This window comes from Orycteropus afer, unplaced genomic scaffold (assembly GCF_000298275.1).
Source record: "Orycteropus afer afer isolate SDZICR_OR568_19922 unplaced genomic scaffold, OryAfe1.0 scaffold00083, whole genome shotgun sequence".
Lineage (NCBI taxonomy): Eukaryota > Metazoa > Chordata > Mammalia > Tubulidentata > Orycteropodidae > Orycteropus > Orycteropus afer.
Genome location: NW_006921670.1, coordinates 8,966,860 through 8,986,012, shown reverse-complemented (window position 1 = coordinate 8,986,012; position 19,153 = coordinate 8,966,860). Strand labels below are relative to the sequence as shown.

Below are 19,153 nucleotides of genomic sequence, written 5' to 3'. Positions count from 1 at the left end.
CTGTGGGCAGTTCCACTCTGTCCTCTAGGGGCGCTGTGGGTCAGAATGGACTCCAGGGCAGTGGGTGTGGTTTTCATGTAAGAAAAGGATGGAAGCTGTTTCAGTGATTGAAAAGCTGCACATTCAGCATTGAAGGTGATAGGGATGAAGAATTTGTTGTGAGTGGGGGTTGGCTCAGTCGTCTCAAAGTGGGGACAGCTTTAACAACAGTGCAGGGTGGGCGTTGTCCACAAGTCAGACTCTCACACCAGGGACTGCTTGTACATGTGTGATACATGTATGATACTGGCCAAGCAGAGCTTCGTTGCCTCGTTTGTCATTTATGGTGACCACATGCACAACAGAGCAAATACTCCCAGACTGTAGACTAAGCCCGAAGCCCGCAGCGCCGTGTGCCAGGGAGGTGAGGGCTTGTGGGTAAAGAGAAGGCCGCCATCTTTGACAATGGATGTTGGAAACAACTCAGCTACTTCCTTCCTTGAAAACAGTTCAGATACTTGCTTTCTCTCCTTCTGGAACTGGTAAGGGTCCAGAGACCCAGACTGGGACCCAGGGGGCTGCGTCCCAGCTTCTCAAACTTGCTGAGGGGACCCTGAAGCATCATATTGGCCACGCCCACAAGGCCACGGGGAGCGGTGATTGGTCAGCTGGACTCCTGGCTGTTAATGTCAACACACACACGTGTTTATACGTTGGAGCCTGCTGCTGCAGGGCCAGCCCCTTTGTTGGGGTGCAGAGCGGCAGCCTGGCATTCCTGATCATCTTTCCTGCATGCACAACCCCCGCAGCACCCTATCCATAATGCTCTGTTTCTTTGAAGAGGAATAAGAACCTCCAGATGCTTCAGTGGCCACAAGTTGCTTCCAGGCCTGGTCGTCTGGCCCCAGGCCTTCTGTTCTCAGCCAGCGTCACTGTTCCATCTCCCACTCGCCCAGTTCCAGTGTCCTCACCCCTTTCCGGCATCTCTCTACAGCAGGCGGCCCGAAATGTTCTTCCCCACTCATGTTCCATCAGACTTAACGTAGCTGAATCATGTTAAATTGAATTAAATAACAGCTGCACTAGTGTCATGGATCTGGAACAAATGCAGCTGATGGTACTCGCCTCCAACTCAGCCCGGACCAGAGGGTGCAGCCAGACGTGACAGCCACCCTGCCTGCCCTTGCCCTGCTTTGCCGCCCTCCGGCAGCAGGCAGTGTCTGCGGGGACTGAGGGGTTAATCCGGCAGATAGAGCCCGTGCTGAAAGTCTCCACACAGCTGAACTTACCACTTGGTGCCCAGTGGGTACCATGTTAGTGCAGTTTCTGGTTTAGACAACAGGAATGAGTATCAAGGGCCTGGCCAAGAAAAACAAAAAACAGATAGTTCTCCGGTACTAGAGCAGAGGAGAAGCCGCCCTCCTCAGATGTTCCCGGGCCCGGGACAGTGCGGGAGAAGCCTCGATGTGCTCTGCCAGCCCTGCCGTCCCCTGCCACTCAGTCTGTTTCCCTCTGAGAATGACGGGAGCGTCTCGGGCTCTGATGAGGTGGACAGTGTGTGCTCGAGGTGGGATCTGCCAGGTGGCCCGTGGCCTCTGCAGGAAGGCTTGCGGTGCGCCCTCCCGGGCCTCCTCTGCTTAGGGACACACTGCCCGAGCTTAGCAGGCCGCTCCGGGTGCCCCGAGCGTGGGGCTGCAGTGGTGTCCCAGTGCCGTGGATGAGAGCCCTCCAGGAGGGCCGGCTATGGGCAGGTCGGGCCAGCACGCCCCCAGTGCACCCACGCCGCACCCCCAGCTCCGGTCTCAAGCCCCACCGTGGCTGGAACAGCGCTCCAGCCTTTCCATCAGTGGATGCTTACGATGGATTGAGGCTGCCCATTGGCAAAATGGCTCTGTGGCTTTTCTAGGAGAGAGGGACCAGCGCTATGCCAGGGCCCCGGCCCTGCTCCTTGTCAGGGTCCTCATTCCCCTCTGGCTGCCAGGACCTGCTAAGTGTAATTGTCCTCTGCCATCAAGTCAGACCCCAGCTTACCCCTGCCCGACTTAGCCCTGCACAGCAGAGCAAATCCCTCTCCATCCATCCCTGTGCCTCCTCTGGTCAGACAGCGATGGCCAGGCCTTTCTGCCTGGTCTTCTTAGTCTGCAAGCTCCGCTGAGACCTGCTGAGTGTCGGAGCCACACGCGTGCCTCCACAGGCCGACGGGTGGTGGCTGCTGTGAGGTCCATCGGCCAGGACCCGGCCCAGGGTCTGCACACGCAAGTTCTACCTAAGCTGCAGGCCTGAGGCGTAGGCCTCCCAGACAAGCCAGCAGAGATCCGCCCCGCTGATCTGGGGGATTCCTCTCAACTTGCAACAGCAGAAAGGCCTCCCTTCGAGGAAAAGAGAGTGGCTCGTACCACTGCCTGGGCCTCCAGGGTCCGGGTCGATGTGTGGGACTGAGCTGAGCCGGGCACCCCTCTCCAGCCAGACCTGGCGTAAGTAGAGCCGGTGGAGGTCACTCTGTCCTCTACCAAGGGTGCGGATGGACCGGGAGACTCGGCAGCCAGTGACGCCGTGGGATGGGCTTCCATCGGGCTGCGAAAGGATGTAAAAATTGACAATTTACTTCCCCACTAATTTGTGCTCTGTCGTGCCAGGCTGAAATTAAGCTTTCCCAAAACGTGTCACCTTTACTGCCCACGGTTCACCCTGTGCTGTTCACACGCACTGGGGCTCAATCATCTTGTTTTCAGTCTCATCACACCTCAATGAGATAATCACAGGGGGGACTGTCTGATTACTAGATATAATTACAACTGTTAGAATTTTTTAAGCTCTTCATTATAGTAACCTACTAGACGACCCACGTTGAAATTCCGTCTTTCCCCTCACTGTGTGTTGCGACGGGCCGGGCGTCTGCCTGGCCCTCAGCTCGCGTGCCTGAGAGGCCGGGGGGCCCCCTGTGAGTTGGAGGTACACAGCTCTGGTCAGCCCACATCCCGTCTCACCACCTCCCCAAGCTTCCATTTCTCAGTCCATAAAATAGACCCTCCTCCTTCCCGGGTTGCAGGGGCAGGAGCCAACTGCCCCTGGAGTCGACGCCCACTCCTGGGGACCCCCTGGCTGGGCCGGGCCCAGGGGGAGGGCCTGCCTCCGCCTTGCCCCCCAGAGCCCCTGCCTCAGCCTCTCCTGTCTTCCAGAAGGAGGCCGGGCCCGAGACGGCTTCCTTTCACTTGGCTTTGCTGCGGATTCAGCCCCGAATCGTGCACTGCTGGCGGCCTATGCGGCGCACCTTCAAAGCCTACGACAGGGCCGGGTCGGGCTTCCTGAGCGTGGCCGACTTCAGGAAGGTGAGCGCACCTGTGCGTCCGGGCCCTGGGCAGCGGCCAGCGGGCGGCCAGAAGCCTCAGAAGAGGCCAGGTGTGAGCAGCTGTCACTGGACCTCGCTTCCTTGGGACCCCAACTTGTCGAGGCCCGCATCCGTTGCCTCACCCTCTCCAGGTCCTCACCCCCCAGAGGTTCCTAGGACCCCATGGGGCGCTCTACCTCGTGGCCCACGCCAGCCAGTCACCTGCTGACACTGGGACCACGAGCCAGGCCCCAGGCATGGCCCGTCCTTCTTTGCATGAGTCCAGGTGGCCAGCGCCCACCTCCAGGCCCCACAGGACACAACCACAGCATCAAGGGAAAAGTAGGCCTCGGGGACGGCCACTAGGAGAGCCACAGACCCCAGCCCTTCCGCCCCGGTCCGTCCCTCCCTCACCTCTGCTCTGGGCCCCAGCTGCCCTCCGTGCGACCAGAGCCAGCTCCCCACCTCAGCTGTCCGCCCAGAGTACGCACCCGTACAGACCCCTCCTGCCTTTACTGCACCCACACGGGTGGGGGGGCAAGAACTCTTGTGAACTGCCCCCCAGCACAGGAACCTCGACTTGCCATTCCCAGCAGCCAGGCCTCCTCACCCAGCGGCCCCTCGGGACTCAGCATCACCTTCCGTCCCCTGTAGTGTGTGGCATCCACAGTAGGGACAGGCCACCGTCCAGGGTGTTGACATGAACGCCCTTGAACTGGCAGGTTTGTGCCCACCTCCCCCACTCCCCGCCCCACCCCCCAGCCAGTGTGGTTGCGAGCACTGTCGCCATTCAGAGCACCAGGCAGAGGCCACGCTTCACTCAGGAAACAGTCTCAGTCAGGACATGTGCGGAGACCAGCAAAAGGCTACAGGTGCACTTAGCAAAACACACTGCTCACAGGTATCTGCTTCAGACTAAAAGCCTGAAAACTAAACTAGTACCAGGCCTTTCTTTAAACTGTAAGCCTGGAAGAGTAACAGCAGCTGGGGTGCGAGGGCAGGCCGGTAGGTTCGAGCTCACCGAGGCCCGGCATGCCTCACCGTGTGCTCGGAAGAGTGCCTCTAAGGCTCGGCGGGCCTCCCAGGGCCTGCACAGAGAGACACCCAGCCCCATGGTACACAGTGAGGTCACAGCACACAGTAGGGCTGCACTGCCTTCCCAGCCCACAGCACAGAGGGCTGCAGCACACAGTGGGGCCCAGGCCCACCCCAGTGCTCGTCAGGATTCCCGGGGCCTGCACAGGGACACTCAGCCAGACGCGCACAGTGAGGCCGCGTCCAGGCCACACCCAGCCAAGCAGAGCCTAGGCCATCCTGGGAAGTATTTCCAACCCTGAGCCCCTCGGGGGTGCACCCCCAGTACGACAGAGATGTTGCAGCAGCTCTCAAATGTACATCTCTTTGGGGTGCAGTAAGGTGCCTGGCCAGGGAGTCCCCTTCAGACTTTGTGAAAGAAGAGTGGGAAGTAGGTGAGGTCTGTTCTCGTCTGCAGGCAACTTCCCAGGCATTTGGGGTGGGTGATGGCGTAGTGCCTAAGGCATTTGGCTGCTAACCAGAAGGCTGGCAGTTCAAACCCACCAGCCACTCCTCAGAAGGAAGGTTGGGCAATCTACTTCCATAGTGATACTGCCTCAGAAACCCAAGGATGGGGTCGCTATGAGTCGGATTGACTTGACGGCAATGAGTTTAGTGACTGGGAAGATGGAGCGATCTACTTCCATAAATATTTACCACCCCAGAAACCCAGCAGGGGTCACTGTGAGTTGGAATCTACTCAATGGAAGTGAGTTTGGTTTTTGGTTTGAGTGAATGCAGGAAAGGAAGGTACCATTGCTTGTTGCGAGGTGAGGGAGCTCTGGTGGCGTAGTTCCTAAGGCATCTAACTGATAACCAGAAGGCTGGCAGTTCAAACCCACCTGCCACTCCCTGGAAGGAAGGTTGGGCCAATCTACTTCCATAGTGATACTGCCTCAGAAACCCAAAGAGGGGTCACTGTGAGTCGGTCCAAATTGACAGCAGTGAGTTTGGTTGGTTTTAAGGGTAGGTGGGCAGTGTGGAGGGGCCGACAGGAAGGGAGACCCAGCCCCGAGCAGAGCTTGTCAAGGAGCAGGGGGGCGAACTGGAGGCCCCTTGATGGACCAAAAACCAGTCCCCAGGGACTCACTTCGGACTCTCGGCAACCCCACGTGTGTCAGAGTAGAACTGGGCTCCACAGGGGGGTTTTTGTTTTGTTTAGTTGTGATTTGGGTGAAAGTTTACAGAGCAAATTCACTTTCCACGCAGCAGTTCACCTACACTTTGTCTCATGACGCTGAGTGCAATTTCCCACAATGCAACAGCTCCCCTCCCCGTCCTCCCGACAGTCACCTCTTGCCTGTGTCCTTCCCTCCATGTGCTCCGTCCACAGGGCTTTCAGTGGCTGGTTTTTTGGAAGTAGTCACCAGATGTTTTTCTTAGGCGCCCTGGGTGGACTCGAACCCCCAGCCGTTCAGTTAGCAGCCGAGTTATTACCTGTTTGCACCTCCCCGGGCTCCCTTCTGAGACGCCAGGCTCAGTTTCCTTCTCTGCTCCCAGCCTGCAGCCCTACACCCAGGCCAGCTGGCTTCTGTGCCCTGCTGGCTGCGGGGCGGGCCTCTGCCCCTCCCCGCCTAGTCCTCTCTCAGAAATAAGCAGCAGCACGGAGCTCAGTGCACTTGGCTCTTCTTCCCTGAAGCACTGTCTGGGAGGACTGCTCAGCTGCGTGTAAAGCAAACCAGCCCCACTGCCATCGAGTTGATTGTGGGGAAAACGACCACAGCTTCAACCAGGTGGCGGCTGCTTCCTGTCAGATGGGGTCCGCGGCGGGCGGGCCAGGCCAGCACGGCAGCTGCACGGTCAGCAGGCCAACACCTGCTTCCTTCCTCAAGGTCACCTCTTGCCTCGTGGTCCAAAATGGCTGCGGGAGCCCCGGCATCACCGCCACATTCCAGGCACCGACAAGAGAGCGGGGAGGTCGGGCATGACCCTGTCTTTTAGCGGCAGTTTCCCAGACACTCCACCCACATTCACGCTTCCCATCCACCAGGCAGACCTAGTCGCGCGCTGTCCCTGCTGCAGGAGAGGCTGGGAAGTGTCACCTTTGGGCCGGACACACAGCAGCCTGGAGGAAATTCAGGGCTCTGCTGCTGAGGGTAGGGGAAGCCAGTACTGCACAGCATCCGGCAGCTGCCACCACAGGCTGTTATGATGCCGCGCGCCTGCAGCCCCGCCTCCTGGGGGCCGTGGCCTGGCCCCACTCCCATCCCTTTCTTTCCGTCTCTTCGGCTCATCTGAACCCACAGCCTTGGGAGCGCGTGGGGAGGACACGGAGAACAGCATCTTCAAGTTGTCTCTCCCCGTTTCCCACCCACCCTGCTGGACCGGGCTGCCCAGGAGCATGTCCTGTCCAGGCAGGAGGCTGTGAGGGCAGAGAGAGGGTATGAGTGGCCGAGCGTCGAGGTGGGACTGACTTTGGAGGTGGGCTCTGTGTTGACCGTGGCCCGGCCCCTTCCAGGCAGCCTGCCCCTGACCGGCTTTTCTCTCTTGCAGGTCCTGAGGGAATACAGCATCAACCTGTCTGAGGAGGAGTTTTTCCACATCTTGGAGTACTACGACAAGACTCTGTCTTCCAAAATATCCTACAACGACTTCCTGCGGGCGTTCCTCCAGTAGGGGACCGTGCCCACAGACAGACGGGAACGCAGGTCTGTCCCACGACTAATAAAATCATGCGATGGGGGGTTAGTGAATTTCCCAGAGTGTCTCCAGAAACAAAACCCAAACCCAAACCAAGCCTGGCCTTCCCTCCCAGCTGCTGGCCTGGCTGCCGGCTCCACCCCCAGGCCGGGTCTGTCTCTTGGTGGCCAAGGCTGCATGCCACACCAACACCCTCGTTAGTCCAAGTGAATAAAAGCCTGAGTCTTTGCAGGAATGATTCTCAAGACTTTAAAAAAACCGCCAATGACAAAACGCTTAAAACCTCAGAGCCTCAGGAGATCTTCGCAGAGGCAGTTGGGCGACAGGCTGACGTGGGCACAGGCTGACGGTCAGCAGTTCCCTTGGACTCTGCCCTCTGCCAGCCTGCCGCCTCCCTCCTGCTGTACATGTCCTGTGGCCTCTGCTCCTGAGGCCCCTCGGCTGGGCACTGCCACCAGTGTCCCTACAGAGCAGCCCCATGCAGGGCCGAGCAGGCAGCAGACTTGACCCCCGAGTGACTTGCTTGGGAAGGACCGGGTATGACGGGCTTTCAGAGTCGCTCTCTCCTTTCCGCCCTCGTGAACAGCTAGGAGGGCCTTGTGGCCAGTTTGCTCCCTTCTGGAAGGTTCTGAAGAAGATGAGGGTGTGGCAGTGCGGGAGAGCTGCCCCTGAGCCTGGTGGAGGGCAGGGCCCCGGGCCACACTCCGCTGCCCCAGGCCCTCCGACCCCAGCTCCCATCTCAGCCCTAGACACGCTGACCCAGCTGCTGGGCACAGTCCCCTCCCAGCCCCCCTCAGGGCCCAAGCAAGGCCCCGGAGGTGAGCGGAATCCTGGGCTCAGCTCTGCGGGATCCGTCATCCATCCACCCGCTCGTCTGCCGTCGGCCCTGGATGTCCATGAAAATGCTCTTCTTTTTCACACTTTCCTCCTGATGTCCTGGTGCCCCTGCTTCAGGCTAGCCCCTGGGGAGCCCGCCCCACGCCCGTGCCCCCCCTGCCTGGGTCCCCTTCTCCCAGTGGCCCCTGGTCTCCGAGCGTTAGTGGGGGAGGAGGTCCCTCCTGTTCTTGCCACCTCACCCAGGCCTGTCTCTGATGGACCTGAACTGGGATCACGGGGCTCACTGCAGATCCTGGGTAGGAACGCGCTGACTGGGCTTCAGCAAACACTGTGGCCGTCTCCCGTGTGCCCTGGTGGCACCGTGGCTGAGCGTGCAGTTACCAGCTCCAGGGGAAGACGTAGCGTCAGCTTCCGTAATTGTGGTTGTCGGGTGCCGTCAAGTCCGTTCCAGCCCATAGCGAGCTGATGTGAACAGAAGGAGACACTTCCCGGTCCTACGCCCGGTCCCGCGCCAGCCTCCCAGTCCTCTCAAGAGCCCTTTGTTGGATCCACTGTGTCCGTCCATCTTGTTGAGGGCTTGCCCTTTCTCACTGACCCTCTCTTTACCTACCACGACGTTCTTCTCCAGGGACTGGTCCCTCCTGACAACATGGCCAGAGTAGGTGAGAAGTCTCCCCATCCTCACTTCCACAGAGCGTCCGTCTGCACTGCTTCCAGGACAGATTGGTTCATTCTTCTGCCAGTGCATGGTGTAGTCAGTATCCTTCGCCAACACCATAATTCAAATGCATTGATTCTTTTTCAGTCTTCCTTATTCATTGTGTAGCTTTCACATGCATTTAAGGTGATTGAAAACATCATGGCTTGGATCAGGCACACCTTAGTCCTCAAAGTGACATCTTTGCCTTTTCAACATTTTCAAACCAAACCAAAAGAAACAAACTCACTGCCATGGAGTCAATTCCAACTCATAGCGACCCCCTTTGGCGAGGTGGTAAATCCTTATGGAAGTAGATTGTCCAGTCTTCCTTCCACAGAGTGGCTGGTGGGTTTGAACCACCACCGTTCTGGTTAGCAGCCAAATGCCTTAAGTACTACACCCACTTTCAAGAGGTCTTTAAAGATTACAGCCTTGGAAACCCTATGGGGTATTTAGCAATGGGGAATTGACCACAGTGGGCTTGTGGGTGGCATCACATGCTACCAGAAGGGTGGCCCTGCGTTCTCCTGCCCTTTCTGTGGCCATTACACCATAAACTGCTCCCCTGTCATTCCCACTGCGGGTCGGGACATAGTGTGCCACTGAGCACAGAACCACACGTGCGCTCGGACCAGGTGTCACAGCAGGCAAGGGGGCACGTGTCCTGTGGAGCACAGGGCTCTGCCTCCACCAGGCCTGCCCCTTCCGCCATAGCCTCCTGGTAGGCGGGGCTTCCACCCCCTGCAGAGATGGAGAGCCCAGGGCTTCAGAGGGAAGAAGGAAGCACGGTGAGGGGACAGGGGGCAGGCAGCCGAGGAGTAGGGAGGCGGCGACTCCCGCTTTCTCCGGCCGACTTCCCAGCTGGACGGGGTGGGCATCCGGGATAAGGTAGAAGGCTCTGACCAGACCAGATTCCAGAGAAGTAGGCCCAGGGGAGGCCACGGGAGGAGCGCTGCTGCAGGGCATGCTGGGAAGCCCTGAGTTCAGGAGGGGGGGGGCGTGGCAGAGACGCCCCAGAGCCTGGCAGCCCCGCTGTCTGGCTGCCTGGCTCCATCCTGCACTTCCATCCATGTTCCTCAGCATTGTCATCTGTATAACGTCACACGTGCCTCACCTTTGCTGTGGGAGGGCAGGGACCCGTGTGAGCCTGGGGAGGGAGAGCAGGTGTGAATGGGGGGACGTGTGAACCAGGTAGGCGGATGGGTGTGAACCAGCTAGGAGCCCAGGGAGGCCTGAGGGCTGACCAAGCAGAACCCAGGCAGAGTGACCAGTGGACAGTTGCTCAGGGAACAGGCCAAAGGTCCACTGAGCACAAGGTGGGACGCCAGCCCTGGCCCAAGACCTTGTACCCATTGTCATGTAGGCCTCAAGGAGGTGGCAACCATTAATGTTTCCATTTGACAGATGTAAAAATGGAGGCAATGACTGTTAATGTATCCAGAGTCTCAGAACTGATAGGACTTGACCCAGGCAGTGAATAACTGCCAAGGCCAGTATCACAGGCCTGCTATTGGGACCTGGGCAATTGAGTCTGGCTGCCTTCCAGGGATATTTGCCCCCCAGCGTCTCTGAATGTGGGTGGCAGGCTGCCCCCAGCAGGCACCACCGAGGCCCGGTGAGCCAGGCTGCCAAGGCAGGGCTGAAAGACACTTGCCCAGCACACACTTTCTGCTTCCTGGCCTTGGCTCTGGTGGTGCCCCTGCCCAGGATTCCCTTCCCTCCTCTGCACAGCACCAATACTCCTTTTCCAAGGCCGAGCTCTGGGGTCGCCTGCTTGGGGAATCCTCCCACAACCTCTGGGCAGAGGCAGATACTCCTCAGTGCCCCTCGGTGGAGGCGGCGTCACTTGACGCAGTCCCAGCTCCCCCACTCCTCCCACCCAGAACAGCCCCTGCAAAACTGCAGAGGATGCTGGCCCCACCCCAGTGGCCCAGTCTGGCCCCGAGGAGGTCCTCAAGTGCTGGCTGGACATAGGCTGTGTGCTGCTCGCTCAGAAGGGAGGCTAAGCGGAGCTCTGCAGGGAGTGGGGGGAAGTTGGGGGGCAGTTTTGTCATCAGGGGTTTCTCTATGGATTGACTTTGCAGGAGCTGGGCCTTTTGTAGTACAACAGGGTAGCAGTGGGGTCAGACTCACTTCTTCTTGAATAGCAAACTCTACATCTTTTCCATGAGTTCCACCAGCACTCCTGGCAAGCTTTATCTCCAGCTCATCTGTGAGGCTAGCATCATGCAGTTACCAACAGCAAAGACATCATAAGGAAAGGAAACTACAGACCAATAGCCCTTAGGGATATAGATGCACATATCCCCACAAAATGCCAGCACTGAATCCAGCAACCTGTGGAAAGGGTTACCTACAAAGACCAAGTGGGATTTATCTCAGGAATGCAAGGTTGGTTTGACATGCAAAAAATCAACCATGTAACATTGTAATAGAATAAAAAGCAAAAATGACATGATCATTTCAGTAGACACACAAAAAAGCATTTGACAAAATCTAACACCTTGATAGAGAAAACCCTGAACAAAATAGAAGTAGAGGGAAATTGTCCTCAGCCTGACAAAGGGCATTTGGGATAAACTCAGAGCTGACAGCATTCTTCATGATGAAAGATGTCTGCTTTCCCTTTATGACCAAGACAAGAACATGGACGCTTGCCACTTCTGTTCAACATTGTCATGGAGGTTCTCTTGAGGGCAACTAGACAAGATGAATGTTAAGTAAAAGACATCCAGATTGGGAAGGAAGAAGTAAAACTATATTTACAGACAACATGATTTTTGCATATAAAATCCTAAAAAATCACACACACACACAAAAACAAAATACTAACTATTAGAACTAGTGGGAGCTCTAGTAGCATAGGGCCTAAGGCATCTGAATGCTAACCAGAAGGCTGGCAGTTCAAATCCACCAGCCACCCCTTGGAAGGAAGGTTGGGCAATCAACTTCCATGGTAATACTGCCTCAGAAACCCAAGGAGAGGTTGCTATGAGTCGGGTCCGACTCAAGGGCACATAACAACAACATTAGAACTAGTAGGTGACCTGAGCAGTGTTGCAGAACACAAGATCAATATGCAAAAAACAGTTGTATTTCTATACACCAGCAATGATCAGTCCTAAAATGAAATTAAGAGAACAATTCCATTTACAATAGCATCATAAAAATTAAAATACTTAGCAATATATTCAATGAAAGCCGTATAAATCTTACACACTGGAAGCAACAAGACATTGTTGGAAAAGATTAAAGAAGATCTAAATAAATGAAAAGACATCCCGTGTCATGGATTGAAAAATTTAATATTGTTAAGATGGCAATATTCTCAAATTAAGCTATATATTCAATGCAATTCCTATCAGAATTCCCACTGCTCTTTTTCTCAGAAATTGACAAAATGATCCTAAAATTCATATAGAAATCCAAGGAACATACAATAGTCAAAAGAATCTTTTAAAAGCTGAATAAAGTTGGAGGACTCACACTTCCCAGTTTCAAAACGTACTGCAAAGTTACAATAATCAAAACAATGTGGTACTAGCATAAGGATGGACACATAGATCAGTGGACTAGAACTGAGAGTCCCGAATTCTCCAACACGGCCAATTGCTCCACCAGACCTGCAAGGAGCGCTCCCCCGTCCAGGCCAGTAAGACAGTCTTATAAAGTAATCACAGAAGTGACCTTCACAGCCCCTTTGCCATGTAATGTGGCCTAATGAACCCTATGACAGCAGACAATACTAGGAAGATGTTTACCTGTGTTGCATTGACTCTGCAGAGGCATCCGACTGTGTGGGTCATAGCAAAGTACGATAACATTGCAAAGAACGGGAATTCCAGAACACTTAATTGTGCTCATGAGAAACCTATACATAGACCAAGAGGCTGTCATTCAGAGAGAACCAGGGAATACACAATGGCTTAAAATCAGGAAAGGCTGTATCCTTTGACCATCCTTATTCAATCTGTCTGCTGAGCAAATAAGCCAAGAAGCTGGACAATATGAAGAAGAACGCAGCATCAGGATTGTAGGAGGACTCATTACCAACCTGCAGTACGCAGACAACACAACCTTGCTTGCTGAAAGCAAAGATGACTTGAAGCACTTTGTGGTGGCTATGTTATGTGTCAACTTGGCTGGGCCTGGTTGAGTGGCTGAGCAGCTGGTGGTAGTTATTCCCCATGATGAGACTGGCAATGAAATCCATGGTGGGATCTATCACAAGCAGCTGAGTAGCTGCCTTTGGGATGTGGTCTGCTTCCTGTATATAAGGAGAAGCCTTGGGAATGGTCTCTAGCCTATGACACACTTGGACCCTACATGTAGCTGTGTCATTGCTCAGCAGCCTGCTATGCTCTGATGACGTTGGGACTTACAATGGACTTAAGTTAATGGCCTGCCATGTGGTTTGGTAACATTGGGACTGTGCCTTTTTACTTGTTAACCTTGGGCTTCTCAGCCTCAGCAGCCTGTAGCTGTCTGAGTGAAGAAAAACCTCTAGCTCCAGTGGGCCAGGAGCAGGAGGCAGAGCTGGACCCCAAGGTTGAGGGGCTTTCACCCAGCCCCTAGAGGTTGGCACTTTGAACTTGGACTTAAAGCCTCCAAATTGTAAGAATAAACTCCAGTTTTCTAAGGCCATCCCATTTGTGGTATATTCTTGTCAGAGCAGCCCTAGGGAACCAGAACACAGTTACTGATAAAAATCAAAGACTACAGTCTTCAGTATGGATCACTACACACAAAAAAAAAAACAAGCTCACTGTCCCTCAACATAAAACAAAAATGCTCACAACTGGATCAATAAGCAACATCACAATAAATGGAGAAAAGATTGAAGTTGTCAGGGATTTCATTTTCCTTGGATCCACCATGACACCCATGGAAGCAGCAGGCAGGAAACAGGTCATAAAGCTCCGGGCAAATCTGCTGCAAAAGGCCTCTTTCCAGTGTAAGGAGCAAAGATGTGACTTTGAAGACGAAGGTGCACCTAACACAAGTCATGGTATTTTCAATAGCCTCATATACATGTGAGAGCTGGAGAATGAATAAGGAAGACCTAAGAACTGATGGTTGAATTGTGGTGTTGGCAAAGAATACTGAAAATACCGTGGACTGTCAGAAGAACAAATAAACCCGTCCTGGAAGAAGTACAGCCAGGATGCTCCTTAAAAGCAAGAATGACCAGACTTTGTCTCACCTACTTTGGTCCTGTTTTCAGAAGGGACCAGTCCCTGGAGAAAGATATTGTGCTTAGTAAAGTGGAAGGTCAGCAAAAATGCGGAAGGCCCTCGACAAGGTGGAGTGGTGGGAACGATGGGCTCAAACATAGCAAGGATTATGAGCACGGAGCAGGGCCAGGTGGGGTTTTATTCTGTTGGACACGGGGTCGCCGTGAGTTGGAGCCTAGTTGATGGCACCTAAAAACAACAGCAACAATCACACCTAATTGTAAGAGTTACTCCTGTCATCTGCCAGATTCTGTCAGCTCCAAACAAGTCACACGTCCCACCCACACCCAGTGGAGGAGATCCCACAATGGCATGGACACCAGGAAGCAAGGACTCAATCCCCTTAGGGTCTGTCTGTTGCAGAAATAGACAGACATACAACTTGAGTCGAAGGTTTTCATACTCTTCTTTCAGTAACTGATAGGAAAAGTAGGCAGGAGATCAGTAAGCATCTAAATGACCAGATAATGCTACCAACCAACCTGACATCATCAACATTTAAGGATGAGGGGGGGCGGTGTAGCTCCAACAACAGCAGAACACAAATCTCTCTCAAGTGCATTTCCCACAAGACACTATACTCTGGACCATAATACATAGCTCAATGGAAATCATACAAACTACATTGTCAAACCATAATCAAGAAATCAACACGGGAAAGAGATTTGAAAATCCCCAAATATTTAGTAATTAAGCAACGCATTTCTAAATAACCATGGGTGAAAAAGAAACTCTCAAAAGTAATTTGAACATATTTTAAACTAAATTAAAATAAAAGTACAACATATTTGTATTTGTGAGTTGCAGCTTAAGCAGTGCATAGAGGGAAATTTATAGCATGAAATGTTTATATTAGAAACAAAGAAAGATAAAATCAATCATCTAAGCATCCACCCTAAGAAATACTTTATTTAAAAAAGAAAAGAAATTAACAGCTAAGAAAGCGGAAAGGAGGCTATAATAAACATTACAGCAGAAATCAATGAGAGCAGAAACAGGAACAAAATACAGGAAATCAAAGAAGTCAAAAGATAGGGTTCTTTAATTTAAATTAAAATAAAATTGATAAATGTCTGGCCAGGCTGAGTAAGGAAGACCCTCTGCATCAAGTCAATTCCGACTCCTAGCGACCCTCACTGGGTTTCCAAGGCTGTAGCTCTTTACGGAAGTAGATTGCTTCATCTTCCTCCCGTGGAGTGGCTGGTGGGGTTTTGAACTGCCAGCCTTCTGGTTAGCAGCCAGATGCCTTATGCACTGCACCACCAGAGCTCCTTTGGTAAAGAAGAGAGGAGACACATGTTAAGTTGCCACTATCAAGACCGAAGGAAGGGACATCACTTCTGAGGCACAGACATTAGAAGGACAGGAAAGGAACGATACAACTCCATGCACCTAAACTTGACGGCTCAGATGAAACGGTCCAACTTCTCTAAACTCACAAACTACCAAAAACACGCTCAAGAGAAATAGACAACGTGAATAGTCTCATGTCTATTGAAGAAACTTAAATTGTCATTAAAAAAATCTTCCATAAAGATCTAGATGGCTTCTTTAACAAATTCTACCAAACATTTAAGGAAGAATTAATACTAATTCTACACAATTTCTTCCAGAAAATATAAGACAAGAAAATACTTCCAACATTACTCTATGAGGCCAGCATTATTGTAATACCAGCTCCAGAAAAAGGCAATACAAAGGGAAAAGTGAAAAAGAAATAAAAACTATAGATCACTATCTCTCATGGGTTATAGACGCAAAAATTCTCAAGGAATTAGTAGCAAATAATTCCATTGCCATCAAGTCGATGCAAATAGAATCCAACAGTTTATAAAAAATGAAAGTACATCCAGATGGTGCCTGGCTACCACTGTCAACCACTCAGAAGGGGATCAGTGTAGAAGATCTTGGATACAGTGGGAGAAAAATGTGCAAAAAACTCAAAATCATTAAAAAAAAAAAGACCAGGCTTACTGGTCTGATAGAGACTGGTGAAAACCCTGAAACTAGTCACCCATCAGACCTGGAATTGAACTCACTCCCGTGGCTTCCAGCCAAACAACAGTCAGAAGTATAAGGTGAACCTTTACACCAGGCAGGTACACTCCTTAAGAAAATCAACCATGAGAGATCAGAAGGGCAGCATTTGCACAGGGAGACGGCTCAGACGAAAGGAAGGACACAGGGAAATGGTAACCACAGGGAGGAAGTGGAAAGCAAGCTGTTACATTGTGGGGAATTGCAGTCAATGCCATGGAACAAAATGTATATGAACTGTTGTGTGGAAAATGAATTTGTTCTGTAAATTTTCACCCAAACCACAATAAAAAACAATACATCATGACAAAGTGGATGTATTGGTTCAACATTTAAAAATGTATTAATGTAATTGACCATGTTAATAGACTAGATAAGAAAAAAAAAAAGCCATCTTAATAAGTGAGAAAATGGCATTCAAGAAAATTCAATGTTCATTCATAGTAAGAGTCTTAGCAAGCTAGGACTAGAAGGACATCTGCAAAGACTACAAACAAAGGACATCTGCAGACTCTACAGTTGGAATCACAGTAAATAGTGAGAGGCTGAACACTTTTGCCTAAGATCAGGAGCAAGGCAAGGGTGTCCTGTCTCATCACTCCTCTCTGACATTGTACTAGAAGTCCCAGACAGTGCAATACGGCAAGAAAACTAAAAGGGAATAATACAAATGGAAAAGAGGAAATAGAGCTCTGTCTCTGTCAGCAGATGGCATGATTGTCTGCATAGGAAGTTTCACAAAGTTTACCTAACAGCTTCTAGAGCGAAGTGAGTTACATGATCAGTCATAGTCCTGTGTACCAGCAGTGAACTGGAATTTGAAGTTCAAAACAAAGCCCCCTCCAAAAATAAAAATGAAGCGCTTAGGTGTGAATCTAACAAAACATGTGCAGGATCTGTAAGATGAAAACTACAAAGCACTGGTGACAGACATCAAAGGTCTAAATAGGTGGAAATAGGTTTCATGGATGGGGGGACTCAGTGCTGTTGTCACTTCTCCCCAGTTTGATTCATGTATTCTTCACACTCCCCTGTTTTCTACAGGGAAACATAAGGAAAAAACATCTGCATAACCTTGGCTTTAGCAATCCACAAAGAAATAATAAATATGACTTTATCAAAATTAAAAACTTTTGTTTTGAGAAAGACACTGTCAATAGAATCAAGCCCACACACTGGGAGAAAAGATTGCAAATCACATTGTTTGATAAAGGACTTGTATCCAGAATATAAAGAACTCTTAAAACGCAACAAGAAAACAACCTGATTAAAAAGTGAGGGGGGTGCGAAATCTTGACAGATGCTTCACCAAAAATTATAATGGACAGCAAATACTCATATGGAAAGAGGTACATGTGATTAGTCCTTAGAGAAGTGAAAATAAGACAACGATGAAACACCATCCCCCATCTCTCTGAAAGGCTAAATCCTAAAAACTAAGAATGCCAAACTCTGGCTAGGAAGGGGACCAACAAGAACAGTCAGTCATTGCTGGTGGGGATGCAGAATCATGCAGTCATTTTGGAAAAGAGGGCCCCCGCAGGGGTCACTCAAGGGAATGTTCAGTGATGGAGCTCTTTACGGGGTGGTGGACCCCATGCATTTACCCAAAGCTGTACAACAATACACTACAGAGAGGGAGTGCCACTATTCGCACACTGCCTCAGCATGGCTTCTCTAGAGAAGCAAAACCACAGAAAGGCATAAATAAGAGAGAGAGGTTGACTTCAAGGAGGCAGCTCATGAAGTTGTGGCAGCTGGCGAGTCCCCCCTCTGTGGGTCCAGGGCAGGCTGGAGATCTCTGCTGGCACACGGGGTTGCAGGGGCAGCAAATCCACAATCTCAGGTCAGGTGGCAGGCTCAATGCAGACCTTGCAGACTTACATCCAAGGACAGCCCAGAGGTCAGGTGATGAGAAGCACACAGGACCCAGAGAGAGAGCACAAGAGTTTGGCCAGAACTTATGTTTATATACTAGACACAGGCCACACCCCCAAGGAAACTCCCCTTTCAACTGATTGGCTGCTCACATCATATCATAATATGGAAGGAAATTACACAGTGTCTGTCTAACCACTGAGAGGCAGAGCCCAGCCAAGTTGACACATAACATTAACCACCACACACACATAAAACCGTCAACCAGGATGGCAAACAGACTGTGACAAAAGAACCTAGGAGTATTACACATACAGGACAGAACCTCACTGAGAAGGGTAAGGGAGTGGGACTAGGCAATGCAACCCTGGGAAACAGACTTTGGCTGTAAATCTAGAGACCAAAAGAATTCTAAGACTAGTTGGTAATTATGCTCCTCTCGGTAGATCAGCAAATCTGAAACTATGTCTATATATTTTAAAAAAAAAAAAAATTCAAAATCACTGCTGTCCAGTCAGTTCCGACTCATAGCAGCCCCTCCTTGGATTTCCAAGGTGGTGTCTCTACAGAAGTAGATTGTCCAATCTTCCTTCCGAGGAGTGGCGATGGGTTTGAACCGCCAGCCTTCTGGTTAGCAGTAAGATGCCTTAGGCACTGTGCCACCAGAGCTCACACATACACACACACTGGGGTTAGCCAAATCCCTAAAGAAATTTTAGATAATGGAAGCCATGTTTCTCCTGTTCAATGAAAGAAGTTACAAATAAACGTGGTGGCGAGAATAAACTGTACTGCCGGATTACGGTGGTGGTATTGGTATGGACTAATTTTAAGGTAGAAATATCTGTATGATTGGTTGGTTATGGGTGGATGGATAGAAAAGAAGGGAAGGAAGAACAGGATGGGAGATGATAGATACATAGCTACATGGATAGATACACGGATGAGGGCGAGAGACAGACAAGCAGTACATAAATGATAGACTGGTGAGAGGTGAGAGGTGATAAATAGAAGATACACAGCAGGTCATGTAGATAGGTCTGCGTGTATACGTGAGGGTCCGCGTGTAAACGTGAGGGTCTGCGTGTATACGTGAGGGTCTGCGTGTATACGTGAGGGTCTGCGTGTATACGTGAGGGTCCATGTGTAAATGTGAGGGTCTGCGTGCATATGTGAGGGTCCATGTGTAAATGTGAGGGTCTGTATGTAAACATGAGGGTCTGTGTGTATATGTGAGGGTCTGTGTGTATACGTGAGGGTCCGCATGTAAACGTGAGGGTCTGCGTGTATACGTGAGGGTCCATGTGTAAATGTGAGGGTCTGCATGTATACGTGAGGGTCCGTGTATACATGAGGGTCTGTGTGTAAATGTGAGGGTCTGTGTGTAAACGTGAGGGTCCGTGTGTAAATGTGAGGGTCTGTGTGTAAATGTGAGGGTCTGTGTGT

General features: G+C 51.5%; 1 protein-coding gene across 1 annotated transcript in view; it reads left to right on the top strand.

Moving 5' to 3' along the window:
- EFCAB6 (EF-hand calcium binding domain 6) overlaps positions 1-6,997 on the top strand; it is a 200,985-nt gene extending 193,988 nt beyond the window's left edge. Inside the window, exons 18-19 of the mRNA XM_007941797.1 lie at positions 3,159-3,308; positions 6,875-6,997. Coding sequence (XP_007939988.1) covers positions 3,159-3,308; positions 6,875-6,997 — 273 coding nt within the window. The remainder of the gene's footprint in view (positions 1-3,158; positions 3,309-6,874) is intronic.
- The last annotated feature ends 12,156 nt before the right edge of the window (positions 6,998-19,153 follow it).